At 35.9% G+C, this 16,423-nt stretch overlaps 1 protein-coding gene across 6 annotated transcripts in view; it reads left to right on the top strand.

Annotated features, from left to right (window-relative positions):
- Window positions 1-1,694: 1,694 nt before the first annotated feature.
- Window positions 1,695-16,423, top strand: part of LOC140801314 (uncharacterized) — a 35,322-nt gene continuing 20,593 nt past the window's right edge. For 2 of the 6 annotated variants that reach the window (XM_073156350.1, XM_073156351.1), the window contains exons 1-6: window positions 1,695-3,282; window positions 11,910-12,230; window positions 12,332-12,583; window positions 12,705-12,825; window positions 12,913-13,055; window positions 13,146-13,779. In XM_073156350.1, coding sequence (XP_073012451.1) covers window positions 1,882-3,282; window positions 11,910-12,230; window positions 12,332-12,583; window positions 12,705-12,825; window positions 12,913-13,055; window positions 13,146-13,779 — 2,872 coding nt within the window. In that variant the 5' untranslated portion in view covers window positions 1,695-1,881. The remainder of the gene's footprint in view (window positions 3,283-11,909; window positions 12,231-12,331; window positions 12,584-12,704; window positions 12,826-12,912; window positions 13,056-13,145; window positions 13,780-16,423) is intronic. The other 4 variants (XM_073156348.1, XM_073156349.1, XM_073156347.1 and 1 more) reach the window with 3 other exon arrangements.

The raw sequence follows: 16,423 nt of genomic DNA on the forward strand, positions 1-16,423 counted from the left end.
GACTAATTTTGAGAGCAAAAGTCCTTAAAATCTCCAATCTTATGATTCAAAATAAAAGGCTTTCCACTTTTTTTTTCATCGAAACTCATAATAACATTTGAATTACTCATGGAACAACAAGGAACATTCAAAAATTTTAATCTACTGAGATCATTTCAAAGCTTTCTTTAGATAATAAAATTGCTACTAATATAAATACCACCCAATAACTAAGGACTCATACTTGAGAATAAATTTATAGTTAGCACAAACTGAAATTGAAGGTGAAACTCTAATCTTCGCTAGATATAGGTAGAGTGGGATTTCATCTGACAGTTCCTGACTAGGAATGACATTAGCCTTCCATTATGCTCCAAACCTATAAGCAAAAGAAGGGCTCTAGTAGCATCTACTCTAATTGCAAATAACATAAGCAAAATAGGATTGTAAAGGGTACTTAGCTCCTGACATTGTTTGATGGTCTCCTAGTTGGCTAAGCCTCTATAATTCCATATAATGACTAACATAGTCGAATGGGTTTTGATGACACCTCGTTGAGTAGGTATCCATGGTCCCGCTTTTAGTCCTTTGGTATGGCTCAAGCATCTTGTTCTTCTATTATTTTTTTATTTAGGGAGATGGCCTCACTAGCAAAGCCTAAGCATTAATAGATTCACGATAGACATCCACCTTCTCGTCCACAACACACTTATCATTCGATAAAAAAGGAACCTGTTCATGCTACCCGCACCCAAAATCTCCCCACTGAGACTATGGACTCAAGTTATCATATGACATATCCTGCTCAACCTAGACTAGCTAAGTTATAAAAGGAAGTGATCAACTATCTTAGGGCTAGGTTGTAGAGAGAGAGAGCAGTCGGTATCCGAATAGAGATGAAGTCTACAGATGAGGATTTCCTTGATTGGGATGTCATTCACTAGACAACGTCACAAAAAGGTTTTCACATGTGGTGTAATGATTTTGTTTCTTCATATTATTTTCCAAAGGAGCTTGTTTATTAACAAGGAGGATAAGCTCAGCCAATCTCATTTGGTTAAGATGTTAGATGTGAACTTAGCAGTGAAGAAACTAGAAGAAGACAAAGTCTAAATGAGATTGTCTGAATGAGTATTGAGATGTGGCTAGCATGAATGTTAAGGATGGTGCGCGAGGCTTTTATGAAATATATTTGATTAATTAAAACACTATTTGATCCCGTATTAATTAAGAGATCCTTGACATGAGAGATGCCTTTGAGAGGTGGAAATTAGAGAGATCATGCATCGGAATGCAAAGGTCCTTAGTAATGCAGATTCAGGCTCCACCTTCAAACATGGTCTAGCACCTTTCCAAACTAATAGATTAGAAGAAGACTCTACTTGCTACTCTTCTCCCATAAGCTTTTCCTCATAAAAAAGGAAGTTATTAGCGTATCTTTTCTTCGATAAAATGTTAATAAATTCAGTATTTTATTAATAGCTATAGTAAAATATCGCCTTTCAGTATTAAGTTTGTGCTCTGATATATTTTAGTAAAAAAATGTTTGTAAGAGGGCTAGTCTTGGTCACAAATTGAGTTCCCTTCTTTCTATTCCTTTTTTGTTGCTCCAGACGAGCCGAGGTCGAGCTGGGAATCCGATCAAACCGAACTTGAGCGAGGGCTCGACTCGAAGAGTCGAACTCCAACCGGCCCATTAGCCATATTAGCTCACTCGAGCTCGGCTCTTTTACATCGCTCAGTTCGACCGGCCAGTCCTGCAAATTGTGCGAGCGATCGAAATCTCTTGCAACGAAGCATTGCAAAGTTCAGACTTCAGAGGAGAGAGAAGAAAGAGGACACATCTCAAATGGTAGAGCTCCGGTGACGACGACGAAGGATACGAGGCGAATCGAAGCTCCCATGGCGGAGGTCGATCTTGACGCCCTACTCCGATCTCACGGCGCCGACCTCTCCTCCTCTGACACCGACGACGTTGACGGGATATCCTCTGCCGTCCGCCGCCGCACCGTCGACGAGATCCTTTGCGCCTCCTCCTCCTCCTCCGACGAGGACGAACGCCCTCCTTTACTCCGCAAAGATCTGCTCGCGAACCCTAACGACAACCAGAGACCGGTCCGAGCTCCATCCCCTCCGATCCATGACACGCTAGAAGAGGAACCCCCCGAATCCTTGTCCTGGAGGAGGAAGTCCTCTTGGCCCTCTTCCTCAGATACCCTCTCCTCGCTCGTTCTCCGGAGATTCTCCCACGCCGCTGCCTCCTCTTCTTCGTCCTCTTCCTCCCGCCCCTTGCCTCCACTCTTCCGCGGCATCCGGCCAAACCCTAAACCTGGCGCCGCTCTGGCTGCTGCTGCTGCCGCGTCGCGCTCTGTGCCGACGCCCCATGCCGCAGCGATTAAGTCGAGGAAGGCGGAATCGTGTTCCTTCCAGAAGGTTGCCGAGGAGATGCCAACAGATAATTTAAAGGAGAGAGTGGGTTCCGAGGCTTTGGATGAAGCGGATGTTCCGGAGGATATTGTGTTGAGTGGGAAATTAAGGGTAGAAGATGATGTTGATGGATCGACAGCAGCCTCGTCAGAAGCTGAAGTGATGGTAGTGTCAGAAGAAGTCAATGCGCAAGAATCTAGTAGTTGTGGGGCTGGACCTTGTGCTGCCGAAGAGACAACGACCACTGAGGAACTAGATGGAAAGGGAGATATGACCTCTAATTCTTCTATCCATGATGAGAATGCCAAGGATGAGGAGGATTTGCAGAATCCTGTTGAAGATGTGAATGAGAACGCAACTGAAGCAGAGTTGGATGTCTTCGAAGCGGAAAGTAATGGTCTTGATACATGTTCATTTCGTGATGCAGATATTACTTTCAAGGAGGAAAAAGAAACTCAACTTGAAGATGAGATAGAAAATGTGGTTGAAGAGAGATCAGATCAATTGGAAATCAATAGGAAGGCTGAGAAGAAGGCAGAGAAGAAGCTGAGGGCTTCAATAAAGCCACTGGAATGGGCTGAAGAACTTGAGAAAAGGCAGGCCTCATCCGGCATGCATTGGGAAGAGGGAGCTGCTGCGCAGCCAATGAGGCTTGAAGGGATCCGAAGGGGGCCACCTGCTGTTGGATATTTGCAGATAGACCTTGACAATGCAATCACTCGTATCATTTCATCCCAAGCTTTCAGGCGTGACCATGGCTTCCCTCAAGCACTGGCAATTCATATGAATTTTATTGCTTTGGGCACATCCAAAGGGGCTGTTCTTGTTGTACCCAGCAAATACTCCACCCTTGGTGCTGAAAACATAGATTCGAAGGTTCCTCCTTAATTCTTTTTATGTTGGTTAAAGTTTCTACATATAAAGCAAGCTTTTCTGGTTCTAGTCAGTTAATTAAGTGTTTTCTGATTCCTTTATGGACATGACTGATGATTTTTTTTGAGCTTCGTCAATTTGTTAGTGAATACTTGCATTATCATGATAAAATAATTTTATGTATGACTAGTTAAGTGTTTTGAATGAAGTATTATACTATATATCATCTGTTAATCACTTAATTGTATTATTTTATTTGATGATATTACGCTGGTTATAAAAATATAAGGTAGAAGTGTGGAGAAGAATCTAAAGCATAAAGTTGCAAAAATAGGTAGGTCTAAGACTAAGTATCCATGTGGCAAAAATAACTTCACAGAAAATGAAGGTTTTGTGTTTGGTGGCAAAGAAGTATCAAATAGTTACCTCCTTAGTTATGTTATGTACTTATGTTACCGTGGTTGTTAAAATTGAAAGGGAGACTGCAAATAATGTTGCACACGATACTAGAGCTTAGAGAAGTGATTTTCTCTTCTAGGCTATAGGTATATGATTTCTTGTCTCCTAGGATATCTTCGAAGATTTTTGAAGTTGAAGGAAAAACTTTTGCAATATTTATGGGATAGACCGTCTCATTGGCAAGAATTAAGATAATAGGGAAGATGTTAAAAAGGAAGTCTTGGCTGGATTGGAATGCTTAGATGAATGTGTGATGGGCTGATGGCGATAGAGAAAATATTAAAAAAGTGATTATAATCTGGTGAAGTTTGAAAGTAACAATAATCAATTTGATATCTGGGAATCATTTAAGATGCCTTAGATAAGTCTAGTGGAAACCACCTAGTGCACAAACAACAATGGGGACTTGATACTAGTAAAAGGTAGTAGAAAGAGGAAACATAGCCCAAAAAACTCTAGAGAATGGATTCTTTGTTTAGCATGCCATACCCTTACACGATACATATCGGATATGGATGCATATCTTATGTGGATAAGGCTTGGATCCAATAGGGATATGTATGGATGGATACAATTAGATATGCGAGGGGATATGACAAGTATTTAAGCCTATTAGTTATCTATTCTATCATGCAAGATGTGGGAGCTTTCAAATTCGTTGAAGCTGTAGTGCCATTTTTGTAAAGGATGATTGTTGTGGGCTTGTGCCACTTTGGTTTTGTAGATGATGATGCCTTTTTCCTGGTGGTAGCATTGTTTTAGGGCAAAATAGGACAAGTCTACCATCTTCCTCTTTCTCTTTTTTTTTTCCTTTTTGTGTCCCATCTTTTTTCTCTCTCTTTCTCTTTTTCGACAGTGGCTCTGTTTGCCACAACCTTTTTGTGTACGAAAGAGAGCAATATCATACACTTTCTCCTTCTCCTCTCTCTCCATAGCTATACCTATCTTTCTATTTGTGGAAGTCAATTTATCTTTTCTTTTCTCATTCTCTTGGCTCATGCTCATTTTAAGAATAATTTTTTTTAAATTCTGGAATGCAGCTTTTTATTTTAGAATAATAACTAAACATCATAATAGCCATATTATAAAATACAAATACTATTTATCAAAAGCATATTTTATTTCACATTGACTCTATAACTATAATATAAGTGAACATAGAAATGATTAGTCGTAAAATAAATACCTCATTTTGGGAAACCTATTCTAGAATTGCCCTTATTTCTAAAGCACCCGTTTACTTTAAGAATAACAAAAGTCCTTATGCTAGAACACAACCTCTTATTCCAGAATAATAGCTAAACATCAAAATAGCCATATTTCAGAATATAAACACTATTTATTAAAATTTTATTTTATATCACACACTAACCCAATTACCAATTTACCCTTCACTAAAACTTCTCTTAAATATCTTATTATAATTTATCACTCATCGCTTACTTTTTTCAAACATCTTATTATAATCTATTACTCATCTCTCCTCTCTCTCATATATCTTATCATATTTATCACTCCTCTCTTATCATTTTTTTATATTTTACACTAAATAAGTAACATTCAACTTAAGTAGCATAAATCTCAATAATTTAATATTTCTTCAAAATTAGCACATTTAAAAAGTATTGTTATATTAAATATTATTTTTATTGTATATACTTAAATATAAATATAAATATTATAAAATTATTAATAATATAGTATCTAATTGATAGAATATTTTTTTATGAATTATCTTATTATTAAACTAATTTTTATATGTACTAATGACATCAAAAATATAAATAAACTAATATTTTATTGAATTAAATATTTACTCATAGATAAATAATATATTAACTATTTAAAATATGCACTAAACTAATTAAATCTTTCTTCTTTAAATAATAAAGTAAGAAATTTGGGAAAAAATTTAAGCTGAAATAAAACATATGAAAGTGTAAATATTTTAATATTTTAATAATCTCATTTTGTAAAGATATATTAAACAATATATGTTCCATGTAAAATTAAATTTTTATTATTTTCGACTATAAAATATGTAGAATTAAATGTAAAAAAAGACAAGTATTAATAAACCAATATTTTATAAAATTAAAATATATTTAATTATAATAATAAATTTGTATAAGCATTGTATACCTACCTTTCAAACATTGCATTGCATATTTATTTTTCTAGTATTGCATTGCATATCTATCTATCTAGATTGTATACGTAATGTCTTAGCCTAGCAGTGCATATGTAATGCCCTAGCTTAGTATTGCATACGTAACTCCCAAGCTTACATACATAAAATATATTAATTTATTTACCATCTATTCTATCAATCTGCTTTAAATCAAATTGAAGGGTATTTTAGTAAATTTTTTTTACTTTTACTTTATATCATATCATACATAATTATTACACACTTATTTTAGAATACAAATAAATATATGAATAGTTATTTTTAGAATAAATCCCTCATTTTGATAATAATAATTCTTATTTGTTTTTCTTATTTCACCTCTATTCCTAATGTGAATAAGGCCAAAGTGAAGGAGGCACAGGAGCTTTCTTTGGTTTACACTTTAGAAACCAAATTTGAAATTACAAAGGATAAATATAGCTCAATTTTACTAAATCTGTAAGTCATTCTATACAGATAGCATTTGGTGCTAGAACTTTGCAAAATATTCTTTAATAGGAATCAAAGGGAAAATTTAGTTTTCCCCAAATTTTACTCTAAATTAAAAAAATTAATATTTTAAATTTATTCAAATTGGGTCAAAATTGGTGTAGGAACATATTAAATTAATTCTGTATAAATTGATTTGAATCCAAAATACATTTTTAAGATAAAATGTCAACATATTTAGAATTTATGAATATTTGGGTGTGGAATACAAATGATAATGCATCGCTTTGGAGAACTGAAAGAAATTAGATAAGATGGGGAAAGGTATTCCAATGTAATTGCTGGCTAAAATTAAATATATGCAATGATTCTTATTACAAGGTGAAAGCATATATGTTAGAAGATATCTGGGTGTGGAAGCAAACCTTACCCCTAAGGTAAATGGTCAACATATTTTGGAGATGAGAAGGGTTGTGGAGGAGGCTGAATTAAGAATAAATACTCTATTCCTAGACAAGTTGCGTTACCAAAATCAACACGACCTTCATCTTCTAGAGGTTTACGGTTTGAGATTGAAACATCAAAATGAGAGACCTTTGAGCCTAGGAAGTGGAGAGCATCTTGAGAAGCTGCTATGAGAAAATGTTGTTCAATTAGCTACTTGCAATTAATTAGATTGCAAAATTGCTAGAATGTTTTATTCTGACATAGCTTTTTATCTTTTCTAGGAATCATTGTTTTGAAAAGTGGGGTGCGACACCGCCCACCTCGTAAAGCGGTAGATGGTGGTGATTTGGCGGCTGATACCACCCCCCATGTTTGGAACCACTCCTTTTGGTCCTCTCTCATGTTGGGAACTACTTTTTTTTTTCTCTCACCTATCTCTCACCCTCTCATTGATTTCCACGTGTCACCCATTAACTCACTCCACACTCTCATAGTTGTCCCGAACCCATCCTCTCTCACAGCTGATAGTAATATACTAATCAGTGATGGCCGTGCCACTGGCACAGGGCGTGTCGAGCAGCATGCCTCGGCACGCCCCCCTCGTGCTAGTGGCACGCCCCCTGTGCCAGTGGCACACATTTATAATATTTTTAATAAATTTTTTAGGATATTTAGAGATATTTTTTGGTCTTTGGTATGTCAATATTTGATATTTGTCTAAATATATGTATTAAAATTTAAAATCTACATTACAATATTTTATCTTTAGATTATTTTTGTAAATAATCTATTTTATTAAAGATAACATAACAGTTGAATATAAATATTATTCAACACATAATATGATTGAATACATTCATTAAAATTAATATTAATGATTAACACTCCATAATATAATTGAACACATAATAACATTCAATATATAATTGATCATTCAATATATAATTGATAATAGTTCAATAATTAAAACTAATATCTAGTTGAACGTAGAATGACGAGAAAGATCAAAGACTTCATTTGCTGGCATAAAAATAACACCGGAATGTTGCGTTAAATATTGTCGATATTCTTCAAAACTCATCCACTGATAATATTGCTCATTATAACATCTCACATAGTCTTCATACAAATAAGAATTTTGTAATTCTTTGATGATATGATATGAATATTGAATATGCATGGGAACGACCAGCACCGGCACAGGCACAAACACACCATAAGCATATACAGATTGTGGATATGGAGTATAATAAGGGTGTTGCAGCTCTGGTAGGTGTGATTGATATGATGGTAATGATGATGAACTCATATCATCCTGTGGACGCACCTCTCCTGATGTCCTGGTACCTATAGACTCAAGTTTTTCCCTCATCTGATTGTAATCATATTGAGCTTGAGATGGTCCATTTTTTTCTTTCTCCTGATAAATTTGGTTTTGTGGTTATCTAGGTCTGGCAAATGAGTTGTCATTCTAATTTTAAAAAATGACAAATAAGTTGTCATTTCAAATATGACAAATAAGTTGTCATTTTAAAAATAACAAATGACAAAAGTTAATTGATGAAAATAAGAAAAAGTAAAAAAAAAAAGGTTTCAAATGTCATATCATGGTTGTTAGGAAAATAAGTAAAGTTGATTTGATAAAAATTGATGGAAATAGAAAACTTTTAAAAAAAATGTCTTTACATTGGCACATGACCGGCACGGGGCGTGTCGACCGGCACGGCCATCCTTGATACTAATATATATCTAATAGTTTATATATATATTGTTTTGGTTGTAAATTACACTATTAAAATATTTATATACATATAATATACTATATTAGTATATATTATATATAATTATCTTTTATTTTTATATATTAAAAACCTACTTCACTTTGACGCTCACCTTTCGCCTTGGGGCTAGACAGCAAGGTGATCGATTGCTACCTACTACCAATTTTCAATACATTACTAGGAACCTTTGCAGCTATTAATCAAAGATCCAATTATTTTCCCTATGTATATAATAATTGAGAACCATATTAGAAAGAGCAAACATTGTAATATATTGGACCCTATCAAAAGCACATGGAGGGAAAAATATGTTAACATTGAGTATGATTGTTAGATAGATACATAGTGGAGGCCAAATTGAGTTATCCATGGTGCTGATGCAACTCTTCAAAATTTGGCACTCAAGTTACTTAGACAACCGTGCTTGCCTTCACATTGCAAGAGGAACTGAAGAATGTACTCATTCATTTATTCAATAAAGAGAAACAATATTATCCCAGGACAAGCAAAAAATCTGATGTTTGTGTGTAGTGTCTTCGTCTCTCTCTAGGAAATCACCAGAATACATGAAAGGAGAGACTATGATGTAGGCTTTTGGGGGATGCATTTGATTCATTCACTGGAGTGGGTATACTAGAAATTGCTGATCTTTTGCTTGGTGAACCAAATTTTGACCCTCATTTTCATCTTTGAAGGTAATGATGGCGAGAATGGGCAAATTGAAGATGAAAATAAATGTCCAATTTAGTAGCAACGACTCTCTAGTTTTATTTTGTCCACTCTAATCATTTTGGTCATTTGGTGCATGAACTTATTTAATATATGTATGAACTAATGATGGATACTTCTTTAGTGGTTGTCTTTTAATGAACTTTTGGTGCTATGAATTGATATATATTGGATGGAATGGTATACATTTTTTAATATATATGATATATCATATATGTATTGGTTGTTAGTAGACAGAATTTTTTATGTTATTATTATCTTTTATTTTGTAAACATGATGTTTTCAAGGATTCACCATATCCCCATATCCATTTTTCATATCTATACCTATCGTTCACTTTTGGTAGAAAGTGGAATAAGATAAGTGACGATGCATGCCTAGATAGAGCTAAATTGTGGAAAATGATTCACATAGTTCTAAAAGCACGGATACAGAAACAGAATACAAGGATATGGAGATACGAATACGGCATGGGTACGCCAATAAATAAATAATATATTGTCAACCAATATAACATATGGTAAAAAATGATTATATCCCAGAAATGATAAGATAAAAGAAAAGAAAGCTACAAATTTAATATCTACATGCCTAAAAATTTAGAATAATATTGTAACAAAAATTAATATGAAACTCAAAATATTAGTGAAACATTAAAATCTAATTCAACTATTAATTTATAATTAATTTGGATCTTTAAATGGCTTTCAAGTGATATGTTTAATTCATTATCAAATAAACAAAACCTTAAAGTATCATGAATGATTGGATAATTGAATATACATATAAAGTATATATTTTATATCATCTGCTAGCAAAATGAAAAAGGATTGGATGATCAAGAAATGTATTAGAGTCGTATCTTGTCGTACCAGAGCTATGTCGACATCGTTTTAGAGCCTTATCCCATCGTATAAGAGTCGTATCGACATCATATAGGTGTCATACCGTAGCCGTATTGGAGAATTAAAATTAATTTTTTAAATTCAGATACTCCTCTAGCTGTATCCAATACGTATCAGATATCGGTACGGAGGGGTAAATGAAGTATTCTTGCTTCATAGACGTAGTTCATCTAAGTAATTGGGCTCTAAGCCCGCTATATGGTTCTTCTTTGGGTCTACCTATTTGCAAACAATACTTGCTTTTAATTTTTCCTGTGGGCTTTCTTTTCTTAGGATATGAAGCCACAAAGGACGCATGCATAACATATCATTTGGAAGATCTGCTTGTTCCACTAGTTCAAATTATTAAGCATGTTCTTAGGTTTTTTTTCTTTCTAAAAGTTACTGCCATTGACCAAGGGAAGGTGAGAGGTGAGGTGGGCCCATTCTATTATGGGGCCAATGGTGTAATAGGCCAATGGTGTAATAGTGTTATATTAATGTGACTGACGTACAAAATATTCTTTTCTTATGTTCCCCCCTAGTCACTCTGGAAAGTTTCTTTTCGAATCAATTTTTTCATTTCTGCTAAATTACTTCTGTATTTTCATTGAATTTGTCTACCATGGCAAAAAATATCAAATGGTACCTATTGTTTAAACCAATAAATTAAGCCATTATACATAAACTCAAAAATTTCAACTTTGCTTTATCATTTTGTCAGTCTGAATAGGCTATTTGCAGAAAAAAGCCCTTAGGTTTTAATAATAGTAAAATTGGGTTCTCAAAATTGAATGCGTTTGAACTAGTGCTGTGAAAAGCGCCTGTGGTATGTGGATGGTCATGTGACTACTTAATGCCTATTTAGTATGTAGGTGCATATGCAGGCACATATGCCGCTATATGGTAAAAATATTAAAAATAAATTATATATAATTTTACCTTTCTAGTATATTGAATATTTTAGAATAACAAGCTAATTGTAAGGTAAAAATTGCAAAGTAATATGTGAAGAGTCATTTTTATCATTTTCTATCCACTAAGAATGCTACTTTCTAGTCATGCAATTACTCAACAAATAAATGTCAAGTATAGTAAGTTGCATTAAAAAAAAAAACAATAAAAAATATTATGAAGTGCTATAAATATCTCCATATTATGACAAAACACTTTCATATGCATTGAGGATGTGTATGCATATGCGGTCAATATGCATACATTGGCGGTCAATATACAGGAAATATGCAAGTAGGGGTGTCAAAATAAATGAGCAGCTCAATCTAGGCTCGACTAAGGCTCGGCTTAGGCTCGAATCGAATATAAATGAATCGAGCCTGAGCCAAATTTCAGGCTTGAAATGAATTTCAAGCTGAGCTTGAGCACAAGCCGGTTCGCTCAAGCTCGGGTCAATAAGCTCGAAATTATTATTTATCAATGTATATATATATATATATATTTATTTATATATATATATTTATATTCATATGAGGGTGCACGTGGTCAATTGGCAGGTGCATATGCATCTACAGCTTATATGCGGTCAGATTGTATATGAGGACAGCATAATGCATATGTGAGGCGGTTGACCTAGCACCATCTTTTATGTGCTTGCATATACAATCTATGCAGCCGGTTTTCAAAACAATGGTCTGAACATCTTGTTGGTAAGATGGCTTATGGGAATTGAACACTTATGGTTTTACTTTCAGGTGCTGATTTTTGGGACCCATGGTGAGAAAGTTCAATCATCTGTGACTTCTATGTGCTTCAACCAGCAAGGTGACCTTCTATTAGCAGGATATGGTGATGGTCATCTAACAGTTTGGGATGTACAGAAAGTGGCGGCAGCAAAAGTAATTATTGGGGAGCATACTGCGCCAGTAGTGCATGCGTTGTTTCTGGGTCAAGATTCACAAGTTACACGCCAATTTAAAGCTATTACTGGAGATTCCAAGGGGCTAGTTGTATTGCACACTTTCTCAGTTTTCTCTGTTGTTCCTTTGCTCAATCGTTTCTCTGTTAAGACCCAGGTCTGAAGGAATTGTCTCCTAGTTATGACCAATTTCAATTTGACCTTCAATGTTCTACATGCAAAATGGTTTATGTTACATGATACCATCTGTTCTTGCAGTGCCTTCTTGATGGACCAAAAAATGGTATTGTATTATCTGCTTGTCCTCTTTTAGTGGACAGCTCAAATAGTTTGAGCAACATATCTGCCCAGGGCAACTCAGCAATTTCTACTAGTGGTCTTGGTAGCATGGTGGGAGGTGTTGTTGGAGGTGTAGTTGGAGGAGAGGGCGGATGGAAGCTTTTCAATGAAGGTTCTTCTTTTGTAGAAGAAGGTGTGGTCATATTTGTCACCCATCAAAATGCTCTGGTGGTATGGAGCCTTCATGTGATAATGGAAAATTTAATTAGGATTTATGTTGTCCATTATTGCCTGAACCAAGTGGAAAATCTTACTCTGAAGATTAGCTTTACTATTGCATTTTCCTTTTCAGGTTAGGCTGAGTCCAAATGTGGAAGTTTATGAGAAATTTTCAAGACCAGAGGGGGCACGAGAAGGCTCAATGCCTTATACTGCATGGAAATGTACAACGCTCTTACATGATTCATCTCTTGGTGAGCTTTAATGCATTTCATCACCAAATTTTGTACTGATTTCTATAGAAGTAGTTATATTCTTTGGCAAACATGAAAAATCTGCAGATGCATCTGAGAGAGTTTCATGGCTTGCAATTGCATGGGATCGTCAGGTCCAAGTGGCAAAGTTGGTTAAATCTGAGATGAAAAGGCACAAGGAATGGAACCTTGATAGTGCAGCAATTGGTGTAGCCTGGTTAGATGATCAGGTACTGAAAAGGTCTATTTGCTGACTGATGCTCATACTCTTTTTCTAGATATCTATTATGGATGGATTGAGCTTTTGTTTTATTTTCCAGATGTTGTTGGTTCTTACCTTTAGAGGACAGCTTTGCTTGTTTTCCAAAGATGGGAACGAGCTTCACAGGACCAGTTTTGTTCTTGATGGTTTGGAAATTGATGACATCATCACATATCATACCCACTTCTCTAATGTTTTTGGTAATCCAGAAAAGGCTTATCACAATTCAGTTGCAGTAAGAGGAGCTACTGTGTACATACTTGGGCCCATGCACCTCATAGTTTCTCGTCTTCTTCCTTGGAAAGAACGAATTCAAGTACTACAGAGGGCAGGTGACTGGATGGGTGCACTTGACATGGCAATGAGGCTTTATGATGGCCATTCAGAAGGTGTTATTGATCTCCCAAGAACAGTTGGTGCTATAAGGGAGGCCATAATGCCATTTCTAGTAGAGCTGCTATTATCATATGTAGATGAAGTTTTTTCTTATATTTCGGTTGCTGTTGGCAACCAGGTTGGGAAAGGGGGACCAGTGGAGGGTCCAAATTATGCTGATGGTTCTTTGCGGACTGAGATAGAGGAGCAATACGCTCGCGTGGGTGGTGTTGCAGTTGAATTTTGTGTTCACATCAAAAGGTCTGATATCCTGTTCGACAATATATTCTCCAAATTTGTTGCTGTTCAACATGGAGGTACTATCCTTTTCTCATTTTGTTTGTCCTTGAAACAATATCAGCTATGAGTTTGTGCAACCTATCTCTTGCAATGGCATCCACGTTTTCATTTCAGTTGATTAATACCATATCTGAATGTACCACTGTATTTTCTGCAGTAAAATTGAAAATCATAAATTCTCCTTGTGTGATATACTAAGGATAAGGGGTTAAAGTTGCTTAAATCTTCTCTCCAGACCCTGCATCGGTGGGAACACGGGAGTCTAGTGCATTGCATGCCCTCCTCCTCAATTAATTGGGATTGCAAGAATGGACATTTTTCATAATGTTAATTTTGAAAAGACAATCCATTATCTCATTATTTGTTTAGACTAACTATTCTTGAAATATGATCAATTTACTGTATCAGTATATCTGCACTTATGTATCATCAAAAAGAGCTTACAAATCATTCTTTCACTTCTGCTTTATTCTTTAAAATGATAATATATGGTCCTGAATTCAATGGATATTCAATGATTTCTATGAACCAAATCTTGAAAAGAAATTTCTTAGTGAAAGGAAAGAAATTTCTTAGTGACTAGGAAAATACCTAATGGCAATCCAATAACCAAGGTTTTAAAAATATTGTAGGTGGTAGACAGGCAAACAAGGAATCATGTAGCGCACCTAAGCGGTAGGCGGATGCCAATGCGGGCACCTAGAATTTAGGATGGTTAAAAAATAAACAAATAAAAGAAATAATAGTTAGATAATAAGTTAAAATTAACACCTACAAATTGAAACTATAGTTCGTCGGATCGGCCGATCCCGATCTAGTCCCAATCCAAACTCTCTCTCTTTCTCTCTTTCACTCTTTTTTTTTTCCTCTTTTTCTCTCCTTACCAAGGACGCCTCGTGCTGACCCGTGCCGGTCGGCACTTGCCGTGCCCGCGGCGTACCGGTACGTGGCACGAGGGTGTCGCACGGCACCCCTCTTAACGCATCGCCGCTCACCATCGACCTCGTCGTCGCCGCTCGCCGATCGCTGCCGTCGCCGTCACCGCCGCTCGCCGATCGCCGCCGTCGCCGTCGCCGTCGCCGCCGCTCGCCGATCGCCGCCCGTTGCCCGCTTCGTGCCCTTGCCCCCCCCGAGAGATGGATCGAGACAAAGGGATCAAGAGAGAGAGAAAGGCGGGCAACGATCGACGATCGGCGAGCGGCGGCGACGATGACTACAATGGCAGAGGTGAGTATTCCTGATCTCTTTCTCAAATTCTCTTACGGCACGACCAATGGTCGGCACGGTCCGTGCCTGTGGCACGGCCATCGTTGCTCCTTATTTTATAGCTATCGTTTTTCTTACAGAGAGATCTAGCTCTAGGAAACTCGGGTGAACTCCAACAAATTTTGATATATAATTTTTTAATTTTATTTCTTTATTTTCTCTCAGTTTTTTCTTCATTTCTTCCTCTCCCTTTTTTTTTCTCTTTTCTTCTTCTTCTTCTTCTTCTTCTTCTTTTCTGCACCATGGTTTTTCTTTCTTTTATTTGGTTTTCTTCCGCTCGCTTTCTTTTTAATCTCCTTTTCTTTTCAGTTTTCACTACACCATAGTTTCTTTCTTTCTTTTCTTATTTTTTATAATTTTTTCTGAACTTTTAGAAGTTTTCCTATATTTTTAAATTATATTTATAATTTCACATAATTAAAAAGTCCGATCAAATTCAAGTGACCAATACGGTTGATATGGCCGATCCAACCAATACGTATCATTTTTTTGGAAAGCTTATCCCTATCCCAATCCTGATTTCTCGAACCTTGATTTAAACAATATATTATACTAAATTACTTATGCATTCTTGTTAAGAACTATAGTAAACTATTAGAATCCACTACTTTATCAACATGTACAATAGTATTAATTTTTAGAGTCAATCCACAGACTAAAATATGATATGGGATTCTAAGGCGGATATCTAGGTGGGACCTAAGAGGAGCCTAATTATATTCTAAGACTGGAGCCTAGGTGTTAAGGTGGAAGTTTTTTATAATAATGCCAATATAACTAATGGAAAACTAAGATCTCTACGTACACATCATGAAATAGGAAAATCTCAACATGGAAATTTTGGGAATTAGGAAATAAAGCACAAGGAGGGATTCTTCAGAAATTGGGAACTACTACCTCAACTAGGAATCCTTTGGGAATTAGGAAGTAGTCCCACAACTAAGAATCTATGGAATAGGATAGCTTTGCAAATCTATGGGAATTAGAAAGCCTTATGAATTGTATAGAAAGTCGGTTTGTCTTGATGCTATGCCATTTTCATAACTAGAATACCAGGGAGCTGGCTAAACAATGAGAGGGAAACAAGACCGGAGAACTACAAGAAATTTAAGTCCTACAAGTCTTGGAGTCAAGTGCATTACATGTATTTCATGGACCAAAATTTTGGACCTCTCAACCAGATGAAGAGAAAGGAATATAAAGATCCTAGACTTGACAAGAAAGATGAGTAGGATCACTGGCTTCCAGATGAAGAAAAAGGAATATAGAGATCCTGGACTCGACAAGAAAGATGAGTAGGATCACTGGCCTCCTATTTCTTTTGTTCTTGTTCCATTTGTTGCCATTCTCAGTGTCTGTCCAGCATCTGGAATATCTAACAGTTTGTAAAGAGCA

This window comes from Typha latifolia, chromosome 14 (assembly GCF_019914945.1).
Source record: "Typha latifolia isolate L0001 chromosome 14, TyphaL0001v2, whole genome shotgun sequence".
Classification (NCBI taxonomy): Eukaryota; Viridiplantae; Streptophyta; class Magnoliopsida; order Poales; family Typhaceae; genus Typha; species Typha latifolia.